The sequence below is a fragment of the Trichoplusia ni genome, chromosome 19 (assembly GCF_003590095.1).
Source record: "Trichoplusia ni isolate ovarian cell line Hi5 chromosome 19, tn1, whole genome shotgun sequence".
Taxonomy (NCBI): domain Eukaryota; kingdom Metazoa; phylum Arthropoda; class Insecta; order Lepidoptera; family Noctuidae; genus Trichoplusia; species Trichoplusia ni.
This window is the reverse complement of record NC_039496.1, coordinates 4132506-4160355: the sequence shown is the minus strand read 5'-3', so window position 1 is coordinate 4160355 and position 27850 is coordinate 4132506. Positions and strand designations below refer to the sequence as shown.

Sequence of the window (27850 nt, the reverse complement as noted above, 5' to 3'; positions counted from 1 at the left end):
GGATCACAGAAATGACGAAGTGAATTTTTCGACGCTTGTTTTATAAAAACATAGCAGTTTTATAGCATCCGTTAAAACTAGATCGCTTTTATAAATATATTTTTAATGCATGTATACTATTTATAATGACTGTGATGATAATCAAAACGTCTCTGTTTTGATTTCTAGTCCATTACTTCATTAATCTCCGTATGTATATAACACAAATTTCTGTAAAATCCTTTTTTTTTTCGCCTGCGGAATAATAGTGAATTGCCCTTAAATAAAGAATTAACGACAACTCTTAAAATTACAATAAAAAAGTTAATAGACTTACAGACACTCCATTAAACAAGACACTCCAATATTTTGTGACACAAAATATAAGAACCATCCATCACATAACAAAACACTCTGTAATTATGATATTTTTATCACCACTCAGTTGTGTTGACCGCTAACGACAGTTTCAGTTCAAGCCGCGTAACTATTTCCAAAGAGTCGGCGCGTAAGCGATACGTCCCAGCCTCCACGCGATCCGGAGACATCTAAAAAATCCGAGTCCTGGAAGCTTATTGCCGTACAGTCTCGCGTTGGAACTTCACTCCAAACGACTACCACGCAAACAAAACTAAACTCTAAAGCGTAGCGCACAAAATTGATAATCGATTGTGAGGGTACGTAGTTTCGGGCGCAGAGCAAACGGAGATAGGGGCTGAAGCACAGATGCTGCGCGCATGCGATTTCTGACGGTACCCACACATGTGCGTTAGTGTTTGCATGTGTGTGGGAGTAACGTTACATTGTTTGAACCGCACCGGTCACTATTGTTGTGGATATTCGGGCGGCCGTGATAACCACGGCTCACAATCAACCGTGATTAATATATGGGTATAACATAGCAATTCACTGCGTCACGGTGAAAGAATGCCGTTGTTGTAGTAGCAAAAGCACGGTAATACCGCGCCTGTCCGTTGTGGCCGCGGGCTGTTTAGGAACCCCAAGTTTGAGCGACAGTCCCTCGTCCGTCGCTGAATTTTAATCTTCCGTTAAAAGGCAGACAGTGTTTGAACGCAAATTTTATCAGTCATCTCTGAATTTATTTTCCACCTACACTTTGAATATTTAATTTTATGCTTTTTATGAAAGAAAGATGATAATATAGTAGGTTCCACAGTATAATGTCAAGAAAATTTTAATGAAACGGAAGTTACTGTAACGTGACTTACTTTCACCAAAAATGTATATCAACAAACAAAAGTTATAGATTTTTCCTTTCAATTCAATTAAACCTAGAAATCGAAAACAAAAAAGAAACTACCAAAAATTCACACCGAATAGATGTATCTACAAAAACGATACCAAATTACTATCATCATGAGAAAAAACACGGTAATTACATCACGTCATGTTTACACCGAAACACGGCATTAATTTATTATTCTTTCTCCGTAGCTAATCTAAGAACAAGAACAATAGAGAATCGAGTTATGATAGCATTTATAGATGACAACGAAATAATTTACTCAGGTACGGAATTCGAGACACGCACAGAAATAATTTAGGTGAAGGTGATCAATATTGAATGCATGCTTACTGTATAATATGGTATTTATATGTTATAAGTACCCGTATGCCTTACGTTATGTTATAACATAACGTAAGGCATACGGGTACTTGTATACAAGTACCATTGGGTATGAAGAAGAAAGCGATTTAGTTTCGACCGATAGTTTTCTAAGAAATTTCGCTGTGTATTTTCTTCTATGACGTAAAGAAAATGATTACTGGAAATGTAGAGTAATGTCACTTATCGATACTCTTCTTGCTCGTCTACTTGCGACCAGGGTCAGTGCAACCTGGTTGACAGCCAAGGTATGAAAGGTAAATATAATAATATTAAATAATTAAAAGTCGAAGAAATTAATGTTTATAACACTTTTCTAAAAGCGACTATTAAGTATTTTTATCGGTCTTTTCTCGAAATTAAAACCCGATTAAATATCTAATCCTCATCAATTAGACCGTGCATGAAAAAGTATATTTCTTTTATTTTGTAATTCAAATATCAAATCTGAAATCGCCAATTTGCATGTAAACAAACGTGATAATAAAACCCCGTTTCGACTTTAGATTATTATTTAACTCAAATATAAATTCTTTCGTATTTTTAAACGAACAAGGAATGAAGAAAAAGAAGGTGCAATGTTTGCTAAAAAACCATTAAAAGAAAAATATTTTCCATTTGGAAATAAAAACAGCTAAAATATAGGTTACAATAAGTCTTTGTATCGATATTTCTTTGGTCTCTGCGAAGCGATTGAGCTTCTAACCGCAACAACAGCCATTCACGACTCGCCTTATAAATTGTTAAAGCTCATTCAACGCGAGAACTATAATGTTTTGAGTACATCGTATGGACGTATGAGAAGTTTCACTTGTCGCTACACTTTCATAAACATTGTTCTTTTATATTTAAGTGCATTCGCTACTTTACTCGGTTTCTACTTTAAAATGCTTTTTAGACGGCGTTTTAATGGGTCTTAAACTTCTTTTGTAGGACAATGAGTGCAAAATTTGTAAAATAGATAAGTGGGTGTAAAAGTATGCTTGAGAAGACTTTTTTATGAATGTGTCGAACAGCAAAACTTAAAATAAATATGACAATCTAAAACATGAAATATTGTGTTCTACTTTCAAAACTTTTGACATCTTCAAAATTTATCTACGAAACATCTTTCGGTATCTGAAATTTCATAAAAATTCTATCAAAGATGTTCGGTGCTTTGGGAAACCGATTCTCGACGTCAAGATCACACCTTTCCTTGCAATAGTACTGTCGTACTGTCAAGCCCCTTTTAGAGTCCAGATCTACTCTCAGGTGTATTCAACGGCTTCGATTATCCGTTTACAAAAGTCCCGAGCTCAATTCTCACCAAACTTGTTTAATTAAAGTTTTCGCACTCTTTTTCCCTTTAGGCGGGAAAATAATCCCTTGTTTGGAACAGCGGATCGTATGGAGCCTCGGAGGTTTGTTTTTTAATATTTTATTGAGTTTTTTGTGTTTATGTTTTTGCGTGTTAAAATGAAAAGATCGGATTTTAAAATATTTAGAAAAAGTGGAATTGTAGTAATATTTTACAGTTTCTGCAAAATAAATAGGTAAAAGGAAGCAGTAAAAATAATACTAGAAAAATCTTAATGTATTCAAATTACGAACAATGAAATAATATTTGTAGTTTGGTTTGTAAAATAGTCGTTAAATACAATTAATATCGAGTATTTTTATAGAATTAATTTTAATACACAATATCAACTCTAAAATTTTACAAAAAAAATAGCAACAATAACGTCTCCATTACAACTGATATCTAAAGTACGTTAGTCCAAGTTTTTGTAGGCACTCAGTATTTGCTTTCGGGATTCGAGTTGAACTTCCAATATGGCGGAAAGTATTCGTGCATTCGCATGTTCGGCGTGTTAGAACATCCAGGAATAAGTTTTACTGCGATCAGATTGTAAACTTCACCGTTCAGACCGTACCGAATTGAGATGTTCAATGTCGGTAGGGACATATTTGTGGTCATTATTTCAATTGAGGTTCATTTATGGTATAATTTGTAATATTTTTTTAATTAGCCCCTTGTGGTCCACAATCCTTCGACAAACACTTCCACGATTCTCTTTACTGGGTCACATGGAACTCCACGCGATAAGCATTTAAAGGATAATTCAAGAGTTCATCTTAGTATTTTTGCTCCTAGACCTAAGTGAACAATGATATGAAATACTAAGTTAAATAATTTGTCGATTCACGTAAATTGAATGTTTAGCTTTTACGTGTACAGTACACGTAAAAGCTAAATGAGATACTAAATAATACAGGGACCTAATAACACGGGATCAATGGAAATATAATCCAAAAGTAGGAACCAAAATAAGTGAACCAGAAAAGAGAGCACAGGACTTAAAGTTGAATGACGCGTATGCAAAAATCATCCGGTAGAATTTGAGATACCAGTTTTTGAAATACAATTAAGATAAACATAAACATTTAGTTTCCACCAACGCTAACATTTGTAACAAAAAACTGTTTTCAAATTAATTCTCAATTCAATTTAGTTATCCTTCAGAAAATCAATTCACAAAATTCAACCTTCGCGGAATTAATTCAGAGGCCAGACAAAATGATTGACAGTACTTATTTCTATGATAAATAGTTGGCGAAGCGAGGCTAACATTATTAAAGTTCTGTAAAGTATTTTAGAGAACCAGTGAGTTAGTTCGGCGACAAAGTTCTGTAGACGAACAAACCTCTATCCGAAGTTATAATCGAAATTATATAGTTTTGAATACGGATTATGATATATAATGTGTTGCTCGGAGATCACCCTTTCATCTGACCGGTGACGAAACCTTTGGGTCCATGACCACCATTTGATTTGTCAAAATTGGCTACTTGCCTGATTTTCTAAAATATTTTTAATCATTTAAAAGTCTAAGGTATATTAGTATTTTGCGACAAAAAAAGTGAGAGCAAAAACGCGTTTGCTAAAATATTACTGTACTCAACTCAGTTCAACATGCACCCAGGATTATTAATTAAAAACACTGTTAAAGGAATGCAAGATGTGAACAGATTTAATTTACTGGAGGAAAAGGAAGCAGCTTTAAGTTATGTATACACATGGCGAATAGTTTATATAAAGAATTTTCAGAAATTGATCCATTTCCGTACTTTGATTAAAAGTCTAAAATCTGAATTTAAGCGGTGTGTTACACATAACTGCCCTTTTTTCCAAATGGAAAATCATGAAATGACTCCTCCCGCTTTCGGTCAGAGGGGGTGTCAGACTTTTAATGACTCACGACCTTCCGAGGGTTGCGCACAAATAGCGTAAGGAATAGGAAAAAAGCTATCAGAAGAATATTTTTGAGTTTTGGCGACAACAGAAACACGTCATCTGCGCAATACATCGTCAATTCATAAGATTCCGCCTGGTGATATACAAAAAGAAAGACAGACAGAAAAACTTGAGTGAAACCAATCCAGAAACCAAGAAAACACAATAATATTTACATTAACAAAACTATTCCTTATTAATACTTAGTAAACTATAATCTGCATGAAAAGTTCCAACTTAGTCAAATTTAGTCGAAGCAATTTGTGTAAACAATCCTTTAGCGGACATTAAGTCAGTCGATTTGCAATCTGCGGTACAGACGTTAGCGAGTACTTCCTCTCGCATTGTACCAGAGTTACATAAGCTCTGCTATTAAACAAACCGTCGCCTTTCAAGCTATTTTCGTTCCAACTTAAGATAAAGTGGCTCCTCTGGGATGATTTCGATTGCCTTTTGTTGACACCAAGAAATATATTGAACTCCATGTTTTTTTTGTTCGATTTGTTTCATTTTATCTTTTCCAGACGGATTTAAGTTGCGTCTTTTTTTCTATTTTGTGTTTTGAGTAAAGTTTTCTTGCGGTTTCTTGGGGGTGATTTGGGTTTATCTTAATGCGTTTTGTTAGATATTGCAGTTTTCAATAACGTTTGATATCTCAATGATTCATGATACTCAAAGCGTTTATTTTCTAGTTCAATATGAGGCTGAAAATAAAAAAACATTTTCTTTTTTTATGTAGATAATAAAACCGTCTGCTGAAAAACTGCATTAACAGTTTTATTTTTCTGTTCATTTGTGGCACTTATACAAGCAGTATTTCATCGTTATACATTTGCACTTTAAAAACAGGCGAAGGTTAATAAATAAAAAATCCAAAACTCACCCGAAAATCCTGTAATTGGATCTCCGCCAAACGTCGACTCTCATGAAAATGACTCATAAAGTTAAGAAAATTTTCGCTTGATAGCTAATATATTTTTACGGTCTCTCCTTATTAGGGAAATATCTTGAGTCATGTCTTCATATCGGTCTGTCAAAAATGTTTACTATCTTCTGCCAAAGCTGGACTCGTTGAAGCAAAAAATCCGTACTATTATTATAAACATGAAAGTGTGGATGTTTGGATGTTTGTTACTCAATCCCTCAAAAACGGCTGAACGGATTTGGATGAAATTTGGCATGCATATAGCCATTAACATGGAAAAGAACATAGGCTACCTTTTATCCCGATTTTTGAAATAGTTCCCGTGGGAAAATTGAAAAGGTGTTTAAAAGCTATAAGATGACTAAGGGGATGTATTTCCATGGAAACGGGGACCACCGAACGCTGTAAACTGAAGTCCACGCAAACGGAGTCTCGGGCAACAGTTATTATGGAATAATTCAATGTTAGGTGGTTTTAGTGGCGATGTTTTTGCGATAACGTCTCTTATTCAATTTGCTATATAAATATTACCGCGGTACGTTTCTCAGTTGGACTGAAATTGGGTCACCTCATTCGTACCCGTATCTGTCTTTAGGTGACAATGCGACTGCCAGGTGAATCAGAAATAGTGACTATGTTATGATAGATAGATAAATTGTTTCCTGTGTTTTCTATTCGGATAATTTTTCGGATTGTCATGTTATTATTTTGTGGTCTTGAATTTTTAGTACGAATAACGAAAGACGAGAAAGAGACAATATTTTTCTTCTCTTTTCGTTATCTAACCTTAAGGAGTAATCAATAAGGTTTATAAATGATTTTCTTTCCTTGAAAATATTTACTTCAAATCAATATTTTAATGGTTTCAGATCTTTTCAGGTTTAAGTATCAATCAAAAATCTGTTATTGTCATATTGTTATATTATTGTCATAAAACAGGATATTATGCTTTTAGTCAGATACAGGTAAATGGTCTATTTTATGTCGCATATAACTTGGCGTGTATCGGAACGACACCTGAGGCCCAACATACATCTTGATAATATTATAGTTAAGCTCGAAGGAAACACAAGGATATTGAGGCAGACCGCCTTGTCTGTATTGAACTGGATTTGGAAGCGAGATAGAGCGCTATATGACGTAGAGTGCCATCTCTTTTCCACAATTGCTAAATGCAGCTGCTTTAACTTCTACAGACTGATTCAGTTGTACCTATATATCTATACTTAATAATTTATGTGGATTACTAAGGATACAAAATGTATCATATTCCATTTTCAAATCATCCATACAAAGTGACGACTATAAACAATAATGAGGTCTAAACGATGATGAATAAAAACAAATTCATAATTCTAGGCCGTTTATAAAGAGTTCTAAATTTAAGTGGTATAAAAAGGTTCTTAAATCCTTTGATTTGACAGTTCAATGAATAAGACGAAAAAAATAGAGGACAATTTTAGAATAGTATTCATTTAAAATTCGAACATCAAAAGATATTCAGTTAAAAGCAACACAAAGTTAATGTTATTTTTGGTTGTAATTGAAATTTTAGGTTCTATTTTTAAATTCAGTAATAATTTTGAATTGTTTAAAGGAATATTTTAATGAATTTTTATTAAAGTTTTTCCAACTAAATAATAATTATAAAATATACTTGAAATAAAATATTTTAGTTTTAATACATGCTCTAGACTTTCTTATTTCAATTAAGAAAATTACTGGTAACATTAAAAAGGTTTTTACAGAAGTCTATTCGTGTTTCAAAGTAAATGTGTTTTATTTGAAATTCTCTATTTCGAACACCATGTATTTAGTTAAAATTTTGTTGATAGTCACAGTTTTTCAAAAGTTTCTTACAATACGAGGAAATTTTAGGTGGACTTAAAACATATTAGGTGGTGCTGAGTAGAGAACTTACTGAATATATTATTTTTGTGTAATACCTTTGTGCAAGGCCTAGAACAAAGCATCGTATAATGATTTGGTAGAAACTTTTGCCCCAAAATTGAGTTTAAAAAATCTAAACTATCCATGAAAACGTGGGAAAATATTTATTTTTACTGAGACAGATTCGTGAGATTCAAGTGAAAGCTTAATTAAAGATATTCGAATTAAAAGAAAAGATGTACTGTCGATGCTTTTACTTAAATTATGCTTTGTTCAGTTATGTAAATGTTTCATTTGTCACATTTATGCTCTTCAAGCGACAATCATTTTACACGTAAGAAACTCATTTTAAACTTGACGTATGCAATTATTAAAACTTAGACACCGTATTTAAAACTTAAATATGCACATTTCGTATGCCATTTACTTTGCTTTATTGTAGAACATTACAATTCAACTTAACATAACTTAAATGATATTTCTAAGGGTTACTGTAGAATCCCATTCAAAAAACAAAAGCTATTTAAATGTGTGTGTAACAATAGAGGAAGATATTATAAGGTTATAAATCAGGACAGTTGGGAATGAGTAAGCGAGTAAGCACTACGTCCTTTGTAGAGCGCTGTCTTGCTTTCACATTTGTAATAGTCCAGTTTGAAGAGCTTATGGTTAAGGTTATCTTGAAGTTATGGTTGCTAATAAGACAACACTAACTTACACTTCACTCCTGTTTCATATAGAGATGAAATGCAGAACAAGTTTTGAGAACTTGACAATAACACTACAGTCGGACTCGTGACACTGAAGGCTTCGTACAAATAAGATGAAGGAACACTAATTTCCATCTATTGAGCTTATGACGGTACTAATTTAATATTTCATTGTTGTAGAGGCAACGGAATCAATCTCAACAACATGTAAGAATGTTACGATTCATAAGATTCGTTGTGTTTCGTTTTCACCCTCCATCCAAATTTAAAGAAACTAGTTACGATTGTAAAAGTAAAATTGGTAAAATTGGTTCGAGAACTTGTAACATTACTTTATTGGGCTATTTCTCAGCAAAAAATCTCAGTTACATTTAAAATTATACTCCTAATGAAATTTGTTAAGACGTCTTACAAAGATCAGGGAAATTCTCAAGTTTGTAACATCATTATTATATGAAAAAACCGTAAAATAAATTTACCTAAATCATTATCCCACCTCTATTAACCTCAAAATATTCCAACAATTAAAACAGAAATAGCCCCAAATATAAAGTGGGAATGAAACTGACAAACTCCCGACTCTTTATTAAGGCGGCTTCACGCGAACTGCATGCTTGTCAAGCATGCATACATAATCCAAAAGCTAACACGTATTAGCATACGTGAGATAATTTTGCTAAAGCATTCTAATTGTATGTTAGCTTGTGCATAACGCCATCCCATTCATGTTTGACAAGCATGTTACTAGAATTAGATTTGCAAATCTTGCTTTGATTTTTGGACTCTGAATACTCAGTGACTCAAGTATAGGATGTGTAAGGTGGAGAGTCGAATCCATGGGTAAGTTATAAGGTTTATATGGGTATTGTTTCTGGAAAAACTGAGCTTGCCAGTGTTGATCCATGGTTGTGCATCTATTTGTTAAGATACTGAGCTTTGAAACCAACAGCTACCTACAACAGTGATTATATTAGTAGTACAGTATTATATTTCCTACCAGGAAAGGCCTACAACTGTGAATTGACCTGGTTGATTATGTCGGATTCATGGCTACGTCATGTTCTATGTTAGTATGTATTGGCATTTAACAGGAGTATACATTAAGCATGGTACCTTTTTCTTCATCCAAGACTGTAGAAGTGTCGAATTGTGGAAGTGGTGTAGTGCAATGATGGTTTAACTATAGAATTGTGAAACTAATAAAAAAGTTTCGGTAAGCATGGTATAAGTAAGATGTTTAGGAAACCTAACTTTATCGGAACATATTTTTTATATAAATAATACTTACTTACTGCTTACGATTCAAATGATATAACTCTAACAAGTAGCAAGTTTTAGGTAATTATACGTGAAAAATGGGTAAAGAGATAAAAGTTATGATATATGTGCGATGAGCATACCTAAGTCAGTTTTATTAGCTTCTAAGAAAGTTCTTGGAGTTTTCTAGGAATGTTGTTTATTTTTAGATATATTGGAAGCCACTTTGCTGTCAACTCACATGCTTTTTTTGCTCATCTTTGTATTTTCGCGAAATGGTCTCAGCTACGGCTTTACTGACTGGCGCGACGTGTCGTGGGTTCGATTCCCGCATAGGATAAGCGTTTGTGTGAACCAAGAGTGCTTATCTGGAGTCTTGTTCATGTGACTTTAATTTTTGTGAAACACCCCGCGATACAAGGATTAAATTCCGTAGTGCAAAAAACACTATTGGAAAAACTAATATTTGAACTATAATAACTAAACGAACATGTATCTGAGTCAGCAAACAGCTGCAACCCAGTCCGCCAGTTGCCGTCTATTTATTTTATAAGTTAAATAATTTAACCCACTTTAGTGTTTTCCGAAACTGAAAAGATCCATTGCCAAGATTTATAGCTCAAAAAGTTTATCAATTGTTTTAGTTTTAAGAATTCTAGAGGTAGAAGTATTGGGATTGATAAAAGTTGAATTCTTGGTACTGGGTGCTTTTAAAAGAAAGTAGGTATTGTTTTAAAACCATTTCGTTCTGTTTCAGTTAAAGTCTAGTAATTGATTGTATAGGCCATTAGTCCGATTTTGATCATATACTAAGGTCATTGAGATTAGAAATAGTCCATTATGTAAATACATTTCTATTTGTAAAAAATCAAAATCCCCACATCACAGTGCAATTAACATTGTATCAGATATTTAAAACGTATCGATTAACCCAACAAACCGAGTATAATACTAACGCAAAATTGATAGTTGTCAGCCCACCCCAGCATCAGTTTCCGAGTAAGTTTGATTAGATAGGAATTGAGAACTCAACGCGCCCGAATTTGACTGGAATTATTAATGAACTGTTAGAAGCGAAATTGTGAATGAACCGTATGACAACAAATTAAAATTAAATCTAAGGACTCTATTCTTGAGAGATATATGTAGAAGTTTATGAAATTAAATAAAAATAGTTCACAATATATGCTGTCGATGCGAAGAATGCTCTTCTATTAACCGTTTCAGTTGCTTTTAAACTAGGAAATATTTTTTATTTTATTTTAATTGCTATAAACTAGTTAGCAGAATTTTTATGATTTAACAATCATCAAATTACTCCTTCCTCTTTGAGTCGAGCGGAACGCGCTGCCGTTTCTGTACCAGAGCCACAGCAACCCTTTCGGACTATCCCACTTATCGAAACAGATCTAGATATGATTTGGTATCAACGGCTTTAAAAGGTACGGTTGTAAAATCCGACTAATATCCTTACGAGGTCGACAAACGGAGAGTCAATTGCTTTGAGATTTATTATTTTTGAGCCTAATTATGATCCAAAGATCTGCTACAGGTTTATTAAAAGGAGACTTAAAGGCTGATACAATCTAAAAAATCATAACAGTAGCTGCCACAATAGCTCATAAATAACCCTAATGAGAATTATAAACTGCACAATTATAAATATTGCATCTAATTGTGTAGGTAACAGACTCTTCATATTCATCAAAGCATATTTATTTTTATGCTGTAATAGTTTTCCAATATTGTTAATCTGCTTATAACTAGCTTCATAACGGCGTGCAAGGTATGTAGACTATAATGCATACATACTTTGTTTTCTATTTTTTTTCAAAGGAAAATTAGTCACTGCGAATACATTATTTTTATGTACTATGAAAATCTAACAGGAAACCATTTAAGGACTGGGTTTTATACACGTATTTGATTAGGAAAGCGAAGCAATGAAAGTTGACATGAAATAAAAGAAAGAGTATTTATTCGGTAACCCAAATTGACATAGTATTTCCATTAAAGCTAGAAAGCGATTGGATGGCTCTTTAAGTGTCCAAAACGAGTTTGTATTTCCTAAAAACACAGCGATAAAATGCGAGCAAGTCTTTTGTAGAGTTTTCTAGCGCTTTGCATAATGCACCAAAATGAAGCATAACAATTTTGATCTTATTCAGACCTCAATCAACTCAAGTGACCTGATTGCTTTTTGCGTAAATTTTCATCATTTTCAGGTACATTTAATTCTTCATGTAAAACAGGTAGGTCGATTACATTCAAAGAAATGTCTATCCCTAACCTAACACTTAAAATTCAGTTGACTTATCTAAACTGACTAAAACAATTTCGTTGATTCCGATGGCTGTAAAATTTGCATATCGGAACGGTAACCTGCGAAGTAATTAAAGCCAGCGGTGAGCGCGTCAATTTGATATCTATTGTGAATTCTACTTGATCCGCAGTACTTTGGTCTTCGATGCTTCTTTGTTCGCTGTCAGAAGACGCTGGTACTCAAGAGACCTCTGTTTGGCTGTCAATGACCCTCCAATTATTTATGTAATTCTCATCAACTTTGATTGAAGAACCGTGAATAACACGAACGAATTCTGTGTCGAAGGTAGTACTGGTAGACACAGAAATAAAGTTAATTACAATTTTGTATTGTTGAGACGAATATTAATTTAATTCACGCGAATCGGTTGACTGGCTTTCACATGATTAATTAGTGACTAATATTAATGAAGCTGTATTTTAATTAAGATCACAGAACTTGTCTTGTGCGTATTAACAGAAATGAAATACATTTACTAATTATGAAGTTTCTTCAGCGAGCTTTTCAGGAATCTGTAATTTCTCGTTGGACTGGAGTTGGAAACCGGCCGGTTGTGAGATGGAATTTGATTAATTATTGCAAAACATGTGTAAGATCTACATTCCTTTCATGAAAAAATATAAAACTTGAATATAGTGATAAATCCTGTGCATAAAATACTTTATCAACTAATATTCAAATCTCGCCACTTCTTGCCTTCATTTCGACCAAAGAGTAACAGAGGAATCCGGAGGTACCTGTGCGCCTATCTGTCACCAAGCCATATCTCATTAAAGTGGTACGTAATAGCTAGAAGGTTACACAGATGATTTACATCTGTCTTCGTTCTAAAAGCCAATAGCCTACATAATAAAGAGTACAGAAAGTATTCCCGTATTTAAAAATCATAGAACTAAAAATTCCAGTAAAAAATAATCTATTACAGTACTCGTGTCACAATAAATTATGTATGTAGCTACCGAGATTTATCTCAAAGGTAAGTCTGAAAAGGACATTAGGCCACGCAGAGGTCTCTTTAAGTATTTAGTATTAAATTAGCCAGACGCCTCAGGGGTTCAGTCTAGAATTTCACTTTTAAAGTCATGAATCTCGAGTGTCGAGTAAAGTGTATTCGCAAAGGATCAAGTTTATTTGACTAAGGGTTTAAAGTGGTTCTGACTGTTTGTTTTCGTGTGTATTTGAAAATATTTGACACAATTTGGTACTTGCAGATTATTATGTGACTTCATGTTATTTGTGGTTGATGCACCATCTAGAAAACAGGTAAGTTACCGTACCACATTCTTATTTGCGAAAAGTTCATTTTGTAAAATTTATATTGAATTGGTGCCTATTTTTCGAATATTATGTATTTCAAAAGTCTTACAAATAAAGACCTTTTTTATGTACTTTCTTAATAACTTTGTGACAACCCAATGAATGATGAAGGAAAACATCCCCTAACATTGTCCGTATTAAGAATCACTGCTGTAATTCCATGGTGTACAATAAAGAATATTCTAATCTAATCTAACATCGTGAGAAGACCTGAATTCAAAACATTGGAATCTGAAATCCGCAGTGAACTAGCATGGTGATGAATGCTCAAAACTTCCTTGTACTCTAGGATTTCTATGCTCAGCAATATGACGTCCGACAGTACGTCGACGTCCTCGTATTATGTAGACTCAATAATATAAAACAAACCACGCAAGGAGTACTCATCATTTTACTAAACATTTCAGAATCTAACTTCACATTACCAACAAAAGCAATACCGGCCACAGTACGGTTGACCTACACGCAAACGGGCACTGAACTCAACCATTTACAACAGCCGGTGCAACTATGTACTGTAAAACCCTACCAACACCGCTTGAAGTTACTCTGCCGCAGCTGTGGAAGCGAGATAACACTAGTCAACGTAATGCGGCGTCTCTTTTTCAAGACTGCAATATTCTTGTTTTAAAAGGAGGTAGTAGGGCATCTGGTGACCTCTTTAATGTGGCCTTGGATTGCATCCCCTTTCGGACATAACGCTACAAACATTTTGTGGTGAGGAAATTAATGCGTTGTTATTTAATTTAAGCAGCAATAAAGTGCCTTAATTTGGCTAAAAGGTTGCACATTAATAAATGAAAAAGTAAGAAGATTTATTCGGTATTGTAATTTCAATTTGCAGAGAAATGAGGTTTTTATTTTTTGAGGTTTTATTTTATTAATTATTTTTAACTTATGTTACCCTTGGTTCACCCGGCCGATTGTAATTGTCTGGGCTTTTGCAAATATAATAATCTAAGCTGACACACTGCAAATATAATTATTTGGTCACGGTTTCCTAACGACGGCGAAGTCGACCGACTTGCAAGCATGCTGCCTCGTCAATTCATTATAATTAAGGACTCGAGTTGGTTCCGACACTAGTCGGGCAGTCCCAATAAGCACACTTGAGTAAACCGCTATCAAATAATTATGAATCGACCTGACAAACGCCTTACGAAATGAAAAAGAGTTGAATCTAATACTATTATTTACAGATCTATAAAAGTGGGAATAGGAGCAGGCATGCAAGCGAGAGCTTTATTTCATAATACGAGTAAGTGGTACTCCTGTTCGTTTCCATATCGCATCGATGAGTGCTCGGTATTGAGTTATCACACACGTATTGCACTCACACGCTCAATAACTATTCTGATATTGAATATAGCGTCTTTGTTGACAGTATTTCATTTGTGAATACTGAGGACGCAAGAGAATTGTCTCAAACGTCTCTCTGTCGCTATTTTACGCCTTTCAATGAAAGAGATGGCACGAGTCTTACTCAACTCATCTTTTTCTACTTTTTCATTCTTTTTTGATTTCATGTACTCCTTATTATGAGGTGCAGGATTGTATACGATGACTGTTATCTGAATAATTTAGTAATGGTGGTGAAACAATATTTTAGTCAAAGCTTGAAACACATTTGAGAAAAGAAGATGACTGCAACCAATTTATTTTTACATTCTTCATCAAAGACACTCGCTTGGTTCTTGCACATCGTCTACAAGCTTGCATAAGATCCAGAAAAATAACCCCAAAGCCAGTATTTTATAACACTGGATGCTTAAACATGCAGCTAGCGCAATACGGCCACAGTATACGGCAGATGTCAACTGCCGCCAGGTAAACGCATCAAGGTTATATATTTTAATTTTATACATAGCCAGAGCACTTGAAACAGCTACCTTATCGGGGGAAATTTACATACTACCTAACACGGCTGCAAACGCTTTTGATATTGCCCCGCAGATTATCGTGGTATAAGCCGACGTCTTTGCTACACTCAATGAGATTCACAGGCCGGTTCGCCACGTAAAATAATCTCTTCTAGTGGATATTATTATGGGATACTGGAGATGGGACACTACGTTTTGTTGTTTGAAATTAAATTGGGGTTTTCTTGTTAGCGATTTTCTGTAGTTCGTAACTAGTTTTCTTTTACGGCTTATTGAAGAAAATGTATTAAGCATCGAGAATGCCTAACATAAAAACAATAGGTAGAGGATTTTAAATTACTTAATTATGGACACAAAATCGCAGTGTTTTATTTAGCTTTTGGTTGTGGAATTAAAATTATTAAAAAAAGCTTTTGGTTAAAATAAAACAGTTTTATTTTTCCGCAACCAAAGGTTATCCATATTCGATTTTACAACAAAGTTCACTTTACTTCGTTCCTATTTTGCAACCTTTTTCACAAATAACTCGTTATTATGCATAACTTTTTAGAACATACTTTTATTTGCTATCCCTTTATGTTTTATTTTTATAGGAAACTGATGTTTTTATTTTTAAAAGACTCTAAACTAGGCAACTAAAAAATATATCTTTACGTTACCCATAAAAAGAAGCAAAATTTTATCACTAATTAAAGTAAAAGAATCGGAAAAAACGGTATAGACTTTTAATTAATATACAGGTGGATTTTGATACTGTCAATTGTTTTGAATCAAGATGAGTTGACGTAATGGAATCAAGATGGCGCATTATATAGCGTTGACAGGCATCGATTCCGTAGGCGATAGGCATCTATAAAAAGTTACTAGATTTAAGTGACCTAAGACATAGATCGCAAAAGAAACGTATGTCATGTTAATTAAAAAGGTTATTTTATACAGTTGGCTGATATTATTATCAATTTTCTATCTAATATTGATCGACGGAAGTATTTACCTACAATAATACATACAGATAAAAGATTAGATATTAATAAATGATTAAGTTAGTCATAGAAAACAACAAATCATTAAGAAAAATATTTAACTTTTCTTCTAAGTATTTTTTTTTATCGTTTAAGCGCTCTTATGGATGAAGTGGAAGTCCTTAATATCTAGAACAATTGTTTTTTTAAAAACTAAGTATACTGGTCTCAAGTGTATATTCTCCTTACCATCATTAATATAATTGAAAACTTAAGTGATTTTAAATGAAAACCCAATATGAAAAATAAAGTTAATATTTAAAACAAGTCTATCAAATACATTTCAATTATTATATTATAATTATATACAAGAACATTTCTATTACTCACAGTTATAGTCAGTAAGAGACAAATCTTACGGAGTTAAAGAGAGAGATGTCATTACGCTGTGTAATGCGCCGTCTCGCTTATACAATTACAAAAACCTTTCTTTTAGTGTCAGCGATAGACCCATATGTATTACATTCTGACATTTAAAAACAGCTACTTAGTAACCTATTCCGAATACCCAAGTTTAGAATGTTGCTTCGTCATTAATCAAACACAAATACCAATTATATACTTAATAACAGGCTATTGATGTTAGGTTAGGTTATGTGTATTTACCAACAGCAGTAGCAACCCTAAAATCCATGAGTTCAAATCCAGTCTCGATATGGATATAGAAAGTGCATGTGCATTTTCAAATGCCCACCTTAATGTGTAACTTGTGATTCAGTGAATAGTAGAAAGTCATCATTTCATCAGATTTTTCCCAACTATGCTTGGGTCGGTTTCTGGTCTAACCGGGTTCAGCTAAGTGTCAGTGTTTTACAAAGGGCGACTGCCTATCTGACCTTATCAACCCAGTTTCCTCAACACGGCACCTATTAGACAGACTGGTCGTCAAACTTTTTAGCTGCTCCCCGTAACGTCTGTCTAAGAAGTGTTATTACAGAAAACGCAATTTAACGTGCTTTCCGAACTTATTATGACGTAGATGGTCTGTCTACACACCGACTGTATCAAATGTAAGTGTCTGTAAGCAAGTAAGATTTTAAGAGATTCTCAAAACCTAAGAGAAAATTTTACATACTAAGTGGGGTTTTGGAAAATTATCTATGGTTTAAAAATACAATTTTCTTCTGATGTTGAAAACTGACCGTAAGAAATGGCTAACCCGGTACAGGTAAGAGAGAATAATGAAATGTATTTTTATGTCAAATTTAATATGGGGTAATCATGACTAGCGGAAAAATAGAGACGCATTTCGTAAAGGGATGACTACCATCGGCTTTGTCGCATGTATTATTTTTTCTTTAAAACTTCATCTATTTAGTTATACTGAAAGAAAAATTAATACATTACATAATCCATCTCTATGCACCGAGCAAGTCTTATTCAACCCGTTTTACGGTAGTTACAAGGCATAAAGAGGTGAATGTTGAGATAACGACTCGAAGAAAAGAGAATGAAAATCAACATCTAATTGGGTAGGATCCAAGTAATTGGAAACTACCTATTATTAGTTCTAGAACTACATACATAGTCGGTATGCTCTGTTACTTCCACATCAGCAACATACTGTCGACCGCACGTATAGTATAAAGTTGAGGTCTCCCTAACCTGATCGCATCGGACGTTCGCTGTTTTTAAAAATGATAAACCAATGACATTCTGAGGTGACGTTAAGCCCTGGCCTGAAAGAATAAAAATCAATTATTGCGTTATAAAGATTATTATTGTAATTAAAGTTAAGGAACCAAAAATAATTAGTATCAAAATGCCTCCATCAATCACCTAAGCAACAGCAATATCATGCAACGTTTATCCGTTATTCTAATAAAACTCCCCATGAAAACTTTATACGGAATAATGGCACGAATTTAATCGAGTGAACAAACATATGAATGCGGATACTCTCCTTTTGTTACGCATGTTACAATATATGACACGTAATTCTTCACGAGATTCGCGCTGCGCCGAAGTTATGTCGTGTGGAGATTTGAAAAGTTTCTTCATACACTCTTTATTTTCACATAGCATCGAACATTTTGCTGAACTTATTGTAAATACATATATTTTTATATTGTATCTTTAACGGAACGAAAAATATGCTCTGTATCGTGAGTGTAAATCGATCGGTATTGGTGGTATCGGTGACTGCTATAAAACTGCTACAATGACGTTTTATGTTTATACATTCATATTATACACTATTTAACCGGTAGACCCAATAGAATATCATACAACAGTAATTTGCAATAACAAAAATAATAAAATAAACATTACATATTCGAAAGAAACTTCAAAAAAAGCCCTTGCTTGCAACAAAAACATGTTTATCCCCACGCTTCCGTACGTACCGGTCAGAAGCTTATGCGCAAACGCTGCATTTTGGAAACAATAACAATGTTCTTATTAAAAAGTAATGTAATAGGTACTTATTATAATAAATTGTCCTCCACATCAAAAACAGTCTTCCATTTAACAAGAACTATATTTGATTCGTTTTCATGATTGTTAAGCTTAAACACTTGTTTTTAGTTTAGTGTTTCATTTTGTCTAATATGAAGCTTACGTTGTTACTAAAACTAGTTTCGTTTAATTTTCTAGCTTACAAAAGTTTGTCCTAGTTACCGCTTTCGTTAATAACATCTAGCAGATGAAAATTAATTGAGTCTCCTTCCAGTAAGTATTATTAGTAAGTAAAACAGGTATTTGAAATTTATTTTAAAATTGTATTTTTACTTATTTTGCAAATGTTGTCCTTAGCATAAAGAAGAGCAAAGACAAGAATTTGTCCAAACATTTTCATCATAATGACTTGAAAAAATCTAGATAATAAACAACTGTCCATATTATTTGAAATCAAACATCCCTTTCAGATAGACATACCGATACCGATACAGTTTCCTGTATACTATGTAATACGATATTATTAATCAGACATTTATCAAATCGATAAGCCTACGTTTCGTCGACACCTTTGCATCCTTAAGGCCATTATAACTTATAGTGAAAATTAAATCGACCAAAGTAACCTGTCGCGGTCCATTTTTGAATATAGGCTTTTCCCAAGTTCCACCACAACACCTTTTCCACAAACTTCCAGTGACATGCATTCTTAATGCCCATACACAAAACAAAATGATCGTGTTGTTCACAGAAACATTTGTCCTGGGTGGGTATTAAACCCACGATCTCTGGTTTATCTCTCAGGGGCACTAACCACTAGACCAAAATCATAGACATTACAGTTACCTTGACTGGCGGACAAACTTTGGGGTCTGGACTTTGGTTTTAGTTAATCGTAAAGCTGTTTTGCCTATAGTAAAAAGACAACCCATTGATGAAAATTACAAGATACAATATAATCAAACACATTTACAAAAAACATTAGACAGTAATGAATAAAATAAAAGTGTTTTGTGAAAACAAAATGGCACTCAAACGATCGATGACAAATGAGCCTTTCTTTGAAATCGTAACGGTGTGTTTACTTACGCGATGTGCGCACTTGCCTCACGTTACCACAAGAAACTATAAATAATCAGTATTTTTCAGAAAAGCTCATTGAGTACAATCCTCATGTTTATAAATGTTCTTCGTAACTACTTTTGTTTTCTCGTTAATTAATGAAATATTGAACAAGCATTAACATTCATGCATTTTATATGAGATCATTTTTTCTGAACGAGAGCTATCAATAGAAAACTGTAACTATAAGTTCACCCAAATCACTAGTAACAGTACCTACCGGCTAACCGAACCCGGACTTAAACCGGTTTACCGGATACCCGGTTGCCGCGCAAGTGTGAACTGAGGTTTTGACTAATCGGATTCATTTTTTGTTTTCAGTTTTCTGTACAAAGGAATATAATTCGGACAAAATAATGCATTATGTCAAAAAATACAAAGGCTGAACGTCTCATTATGTCTCTAGTACAATTGCATTGTTTTCAATTGATTAATCCATTCAGAAAGTTTCGTCACTTTTTCAGGCAAGCCTTTCCAGTTTCTTATTTACCTTCTAGTTGTTAATCAAAACTGACGGCAGATCGGTTGTGAAATTCTAATTAATCAATTCAAAATCACTGTTACAATAATCTTACTGATTATTATCAACATGTGCTGTTAAACCATTTCCGAAAGTATAAATTATGTGCAATCGGCGCTATAGTATCAGTTGTAGTGCACAGTTTGTGAGAATTTGTTGAAAAATAGTAAATTCGAATCAAAATGAAAGGTAAGAAATATTTTTTACCACCTAAATTGATATAATTAAAATAAAGTTTCTTCTTTTGAAACAACTCTCACACTAAGGAATTTAATCTTTTTTCGGTGGGAGGTACCACAAACACCTATTAATAAATGTTAAAATAATGTCTAAATAAATAATTTATTTTACGTCCCTCCATGTACAAAATATTCCTTTCTGTTTCAGTGGCAGTGCTGTTATTGTTCTGCACTGTGGTGGCTGTAGCTCGCGCAGACATAGAAGGATTTTACAGCAATGGTTGTCCAAAGGATCACAGTACTCATGCACTTCTACCACACCAAAATTGCAACCAGTACTATCAATGTCTGAACGGAGTACTACTACCCAGATTTTGTCCAGCTGGCCTATATTTCAACGCTGAATTAGAAATATGTGACTGGAATGGAGAAAATAAATGCCAAAATAATCAGGTAGATAAAAAACGTAAAAAAAAGAAGCATCATGAAGAATTAGACCACAGTAATCCCAAACATGTACGGGTGATTTGCTCAAACTTTGATTCCAATGGAGAGGTTGTGGCTCATGAGAACTGCAATCAATTTTACAAATGTTCACAAGGCGAGCCTATGGTTCACAAGTGTCCCCCAAGTCTTATGTATGATCCTGCTGGTGGAAAATGTGACTGGGCCTCGAACGTAGACTGTAATGGTCGAATGGTTCCCGATTATGACATTGTCCTCAACAAACGAGATACAAAGGATGACAAAACAGGCAACTCTGAAGGTGAGGAGTTAGATACTGGCAATAATGACCCCAACCAAGCTCTTAGACTTTGCTCAACTCCCGGCTCTGATGGGGTGCTGGTGGCACATGAAAACTGCAACCAGTTCTTTAAGTGCTTTAATGGTTCTCCAGTTGCAATGTTATGCCCTGAAGGTCTTTTGTACAATTCTGATAAAGCGTTTTGTGATTGGCCACAAAATGTTTACTGCGGTGAAAGGGCTACCCCTGGAAATGATGACAATAGTGTCGAAATAGAAGTTACTAGTCCATCAAATACCAATATCAATGAAGGAGAGAACGATCCAGACTTGACGGGCAGTGAGAACAAAAAGGTAAAACACATCGGAAATTCCGACCCACGTCAAGCTCAGACAATTTGTAAAGCACTGAATTCCGACGGTGTTTTGGTGGCTCATGAAAACTGCAGGCACTTTTACAAATGTGCTCAGGGTTTTCCAGTTGAGTTAAGTTGCCCCGGAATTTTGCTATACAACTCTGATAAAGGTTATTGCGATTGGCCAAATAACGTTAACTGTGGAGACAGGTATGTAGACGAAAGAGAAGATGACAATATTAATGCATCTGTGTCTGATCCTCCAAGTCACGATAATCCCAACGATGCTCCCTCTATTTGTGCTGCTTTAGGTTCTGATGGTATATTAGTTGCTCATGAAAAGTGCAATCAATTCTATAAATGTCATGAAGGACTTCCTGTTGCGCTAAAATGCCCCAGCAATCTTATGTACAATAGCGAAAAACAATATTGTGACTGGCCCGCAAATGTCGAATGTGGAGACAGGGTCATGCCACCTTTAGAAGATATTGAAGTTGACGATAATACCAATGACGTGGAAACTAGCGAAGAATCTGGCTCAAGTGGTTATCACGACCCTAGCGAAGCGCCTGTCATTTGCGCAGCTGTAGAGTCTAACGGGATATTGATTGCTCATGAGAATTGTAATCAATTCTACAAATGTTTCGACGGGAAAGCTGTAACTTTGTTCTGTCCACCTGATCTTCTTTACAACCCCGGTAAGGAGTATTGCGACTGGCCGCATAACGTTTACTGTGGAGAAAGGTTGGGCCCGCAGGGTAATGACAGCGAAACTGGCAGTAATGAAGTGAGTGATGAGCCTAAACCCACATGCAATCAGAGCGCGGACGGTGATGTCATACCTCATGAAAACTGCAGCCAGTTTTATAAGTGTCTCAGTGGAAAGGGCTACCCCATGGACTGTCCGCCAGGCCTCAACTTTAATGCGGTCTTGAAGGTCTGTGACTGGGCAATGAACGTGAAGTGCGGTGATCGCATGACTGAAGAACAGGGCCCAAATCAGACAGCACAAATATCCAGACATACAAGGAACTGAAATTCTATTAACATAAGTGTTTTGACCCAACCAACTTGTTAACCTTTTTTATTTGTTTTGTTCAAGTTTTCATCCTCATAATAAATTAATTATTGATTAACATTACATTATTGTTTCAATGGTTTGATGACTTTGACTTTGACTTGAAAAATTATATTTTCATGCTGTCCTTCTGTGCTACAGAAACTATACTGTGAGTAATGTAAATTGGCCATTGTTAGATACATTAACTGATGTCAAATTAAGATTGTACCTTCTATTTTCTATAGTAACTAATGACAGACAGATGTTATCAACTGAATGTTACATACCTTAGTCTTAAAATGATAGCTTTTTTTCTACATACCAAAAAAAAATCGCACATAAAAAGTCCATTGTGAATCCGATAGGTCCAGACTGGTTTCTTTATAGGTGTCATTACTCAGACTTGCAGGTTTTGACAACTGAGCCCGGCAAGCAATCTTTCCTGAAATGCAGTTTTCTTGATGTCCCGATTACATAATAAAGTAATGCTGTCATTTTTTTTGATTTGACGCTTTGATATTATATGTCAAAATGTATTTTCTACTTTGTCAAGCTCTAAATGTTTTTTCAAAGTCATTGTACCTGATACCAGCATTCGGGATATATTATGTGCTTACGTGTTTATCTTGATGTTTTTTCACTTCTTCTTAGCGGGGCTGTTAACAAGGCGGAAGATAATGAATAATTTTACTTTAATTCCCTTTGATACTCCAACTTGTATCCAAATCTGTCATAAACTTAAGTATGTAGCATGTTCTATATTAAAATTGTTATCTCTAAGAGATTTAACCAAAACTATACTTTTTTACGTAGATCATTTTTAATTTTCAATGTTATGAAACAGTGCTTGTTGTTTTGTATTGTCACATTAAAATCACTATAATACCTTTTAAACAACCTTCGCTTCTTGAAGAATGAAACAATTACATAATTGTTTCCCATTTGCTTTAAACTCATTGTCTTAGTTCATTTACAAATAATTGAATTTGCTACCAACAGTTTTAATTACTTGTTTGGTAGTTAGTCAAACTTCAGGTGAAATGTCATAACAATGTCATTCTAAACTTGTCAAACTGAATTGCGAAATTAAATTGTTTCTTCATTGAATATCCAAATTCTCACATCAGAGGCAAAATAGATTTATTGCTTTGACTATAATTTTATATAGCTTAAACATCAAGGAAAATTCAGAATAGTACTCTATTTTACAAGTTGCATCTAGGAGAATAAAAAAATAAGGCTGAAAATATAATGAGTGATGTGTGGAAAATTTAATATTTATGTATCAAAATACACGTTTTTATTAGTTAATACCAAGTATTCGTACGAGATCAATAAATTCGTAACAATAGTTCAAAAATCGAGAGATAGTAGTGCTTAAAAAAAAACATTTATAAGAAAAAATTGTTACTCGGTATTTATAAAAAACGATATTTCTAATGAAACATAATTTTATTCTAAGCTATTTTGCGGTAGTCAGTCGTAAATGTAAAGCTGATTAGGTAGCACACAATCATAATACATTATGAATAGGATAAATAAATTATTAATTAAACAAGAGAGAAAAGAAAAGACATAAAATATTCATGGCAAGCTCCTTATTTTAATTCTTTTACTCATAAATAATTACGTTTTAACTATTAAGTAATAACTGTAAAAGAGAGAGGGACACAATCCTAAAATCAAATAATACACCGATTTCTTAGACAAAAATGGCCAATTTGACTCCATAGTCTGAAACTTTTAAAATAAATTAGTGTTTTTTGTCTAATGCTCAAAAATCTTTTTACTTAAAAAAAAAATGCCAATGCTCTTTTATTTCACGAACTATCGTCCAATAATTTAATATTTGATTGATGTTTGTCCGAAAGCTTTGTCCAGACACAATTTGTAAAACTTTCTTACCACAGAACAAAACAAGTTGATCAATCACTTTTATCTCCTTTCATTCGTGTCATCTTTTTATATCCTATGACCTTACTTTATTTAATTAAAGAAAATAATTTTAGTATGTAAAATTTATAACGTTTTCCTTTCAAAATATCAAATTGACGTGATTGGTATTTAAGTGGCATAGGATTAAAGACATACAAAGAGAATTTTCAATAAACAGATATTAACGAAACAGGTGTTGATTTCCATTCTCAGCATTACATTCGACACTTAAAAGTGAATACTATATTGTGTATTTTCGTTTGGTTTGTAGGGCTGACACTCAAATTTATAGGGACTAACTTCATAAGTCCAGCAGAAATAAAGTTTCTCATCCTTATTGTAAATAGGACGGTTTTATTTGTAGGCCAGATAAATAAACATATATCATGATATATAGGCAAAAGAAAAAAGTCAGTATTGTGCTTGTAAAATGTTATAAAAAAAATATTTAGACTACAGTATTCACATTTTCAGAAAATATCATCTAAAGATGAATTTAGAGGCTTTACTCAATTATTATTAAACTGAAACAAAACCTAAAAAAATTGAGTACATAAAATATTACACTTTACACAATATTACACTTTAAACTACATGATAACCCTTACTCAAACATTACAGCTTAGTAGTTACATAGTGACACATATAAATGTCCCACACCACATTTCAAATTCTCAGAAGTCGATTGAAAATCTAACAAGCCTATCTTGATCAAGATAAATATGGATATTCCAGCATATGAAGAGTTCCTAAAACAAATAAAAATCAACCTATGGGTCTCAGGGATACCCTATGGTGATCCTAAGGTCCACTTTCGATTTTACATCTTATACATCACTTTACAAATCATGTTTGGTCTAGAATTGACGTATTTTGTGTCTAAAATTTCTTCAGAAAACGCTCTCGAACTTTCCCAGTTAGCCCCCTGTATGTGCGTGGGGGGATTAACAGTTTTGAAAATAACAGCCTTAACGTTGAAAAGGAAGACAATTTATAAACTAACCGAATGCCTTAGTCAGTTGCATGGAAAAATACTGAAAGATGATCATAAGACAAATCTTGTGAAGAAGAATCTGATCCTGCTAAACGTGTTTATTAAATACTTTTTGGTACTGAACGCAGTTCTGATTTCAGTTTATAATTTTTCGACCCTGATTATCATGACTTATCATTATTTTGCGAATAACGAAGTCATTTTTCCTTTGCCATACCCAGTGTTTGTACCATTTGCTACGGATTCCTGGTTGCCGTGGATAGTTGTTTACGTCTTTTCAATCATGAGTGGTAAGTCTAACCATTTCGTATGGGTTTCTTTTTAAGTTTGATACTCTAATATCACCTTCTTTCGTGTTTTATCAGGGTTTATCTGTGTGCTCTTTTATACGATAGTCGATGGTCTGTACTTTGTGCTAACATCCCATATTTGTGGAAACTTCAGTATTATAAGCGACCGAATAAAATGTTTGGATGTATCGAGTATGGATAACTTGACGGAAATAATTAAAGACCACCAATATATATTGAAGTAAGTGATACTTGTTTTTTATCAAAGACAACCACAGCTGAAATCATTTTGCTTGGCATTGGCTTGAAATTATTTGGTATGAAGACATATCTTTTAAAGTGCAAAGTGTCTGTATTAAAAATGATTATTTTCCAGGCTGGCTGAAGATTTGGAAGATATTTTCACAGCGCCAAATCTTTTCAACGTGTTGTTTGGCTCTCTTGAGATTTGTGCGCTTGGATTTAATATAACCGTGAGTTTGACTAAATATCGTTTCCTTTAAAGTGTTATGAATAAAGGAAAACTGAACTGAACAACCCGTTTGAACAAAGAAAATAATTTCCTTTTTGCTTAATAAACTGATGTGTAATTTCAGATTGGAAGTTGGGGCCAAACTCCAGCATGCCTCCTGTTCCTTTCGTCTGTTTTGCTGCAAATTCTTATGATGAGCGTCTTTGGCGAAAACATTATAAGAGAGGTTATTAATTTAGTGCCATTACATATCATTTACAAAGAAAGAAATCACCTGAACAATTGCAACTTTCCTTTTCTTTGAGCATCATTATTTGTCTGATTCAGGCCATTCTTTCTTCAAATTGTCTAGTGTTCAACTCTTTATCTACACTTTTTACTCCAAAGTCCATATCATAAAAATAAGTTTTATACACATTCAAAATCTTTTATTCATAATCGCCTGTTGTTTTCAGAGTAGCAAAATTGGCGATGCGGCTTTTTTATGCAACTGGTATAATATGGATGAGAAAACAAAGAAATTGATTTTGATGATAATAGTAAGGTGAGTCTTGAAATAATTTGATTTTCATCTAAACCAACTAGATTATATGTAATTCCACCCATTTATATTTCAGGTCCAAAAAGCCAGCAAGATTGACAGCCTACAAATTTTCTGTGATTAGTTATGAGAGCTTCACAAAGGTAGAAAATAAATTACCTTTATAAGGAATTGCTATTTATTTATAAAGTAGATTTATTTTCACGTGCATGGGTTATTTTAGATTTAGATTTTTTTTTTTATTCTTTTGCAGATCATAAGCACGTCGTGGTCATACTTCACGATTCTAAGAACAATGTACGCGCCGGCTGACGTGAATCGTTCTGACTAAACACGAGTACTGGACAATCAGTCAATCAATCTGTCAAATAAATTGCATATCGCCTGCGGTCCACTGCTGGACATAGACTTCCTCCAAGTTGCAGAACAACAAACGGTCATCCACATCCAATCCACCTTATTTTAGCAAGTCAACATTACACTTTATAATCACTTATTGTGTACTATAACAAATCGAAAATAAACCATTATTCACAGAAAGACATTAGAAATTTTCTCCTTTTACTTACCTCAGAAAAGCTCTACCTAGTCTCATTAACAAGCTGACTAAATGCTACTCTTACAAAAACACGTAACTAAAGCGAATATCAATATTATTTTTTCTCATGTTTTAAATCATTAAAACAAAACTCTGCTTAGCTTGGGATCAGATAACCGTGTGTGAGTTGTCCCAGAATATATTAAAACTACAAATCAGTTATCAGCTCAATAAGAATGCAAAAGACCTTGCAAATACGAGTCAAGTCTCAAGTCTTGTAAAAATAGTAAAACATTACAATGGATGTCCCATTAAAATGATTCCCAGACCAGATTTTCTGTAAATCCATGTCGACGCAGTCGCGCACATAAATCATGTACCGGAACAAAATACAAGATCCCAATTATGATTGATAAGATTTTGAGGAAAACAAATGGATTATTTGATATCGATTTTTGGTATCCAATAGAACAATACGATAAGCCGGAAAATAAA

General features: G+C 33.8%; 3 protein-coding genes across 4 annotated transcripts in view; 2 read left to right on the top strand and 1 right to left on the bottom strand.

Moving 5' to 3' along the window:
- LOC113503498 (lachesin-like) overlaps window positions 1-27850 on the bottom strand; it is a 123056-nt gene that overhangs the window by 81028 nt on the left and 14178 nt on the right. Inside the window, exon 1 of one of the 2 annotated variants that reach the window (XM_026885506.1) lies at window positions 317-1665. The exons of the other annotated variant lie outside the window; for it this stretch is intronic. The gene's annotated coding sequence lies outside the window, so the exon portion shown is untranslated. Of the gene's footprint in view, window positions 1-316; window positions 1666-27850 lie in introns of those variants that run through there. 2 annotated transcript variants of the gene reach the window in all.
- LOC113503497 (chondroitin proteoglycan 2-like) lies at window positions 20215-22668 on the top strand. The gene is made up of 2 exons (XM_026885505.1): window positions 20215-20435; window positions 20634-22668. The coding sequence occupies exons 1-2, from the start codon at window positions 20429-20431 to the stop codon at window positions 22559-22561; spliced, it is 1935 nt and encodes a 644-aa protein (XP_026741306.1). The 5' UTR covers window positions 20215-20428; the 3' UTR covers window positions 22562-22668.
- LOC113503500 (putative odorant receptor 92a) lies at window positions 24937-27500 on the top strand. Its single transcript, XM_026885510.1, has 7 exons — window positions 24937-25804; window positions 25880-26045; window positions 26181-26277; window positions 26401-26502; window positions 26732-26820; window positions 26894-26960; window positions 27071-27500. Exons 1-7 carry the CDS (start codon window positions 25243-25245, stop codon window positions 27146-27148), a joined length of 1161 nt encoding a protein of 386 aa, XP_026741311.1. The 5' UTR covers window positions 24937-25242; the 3' UTR covers window positions 27149-27500.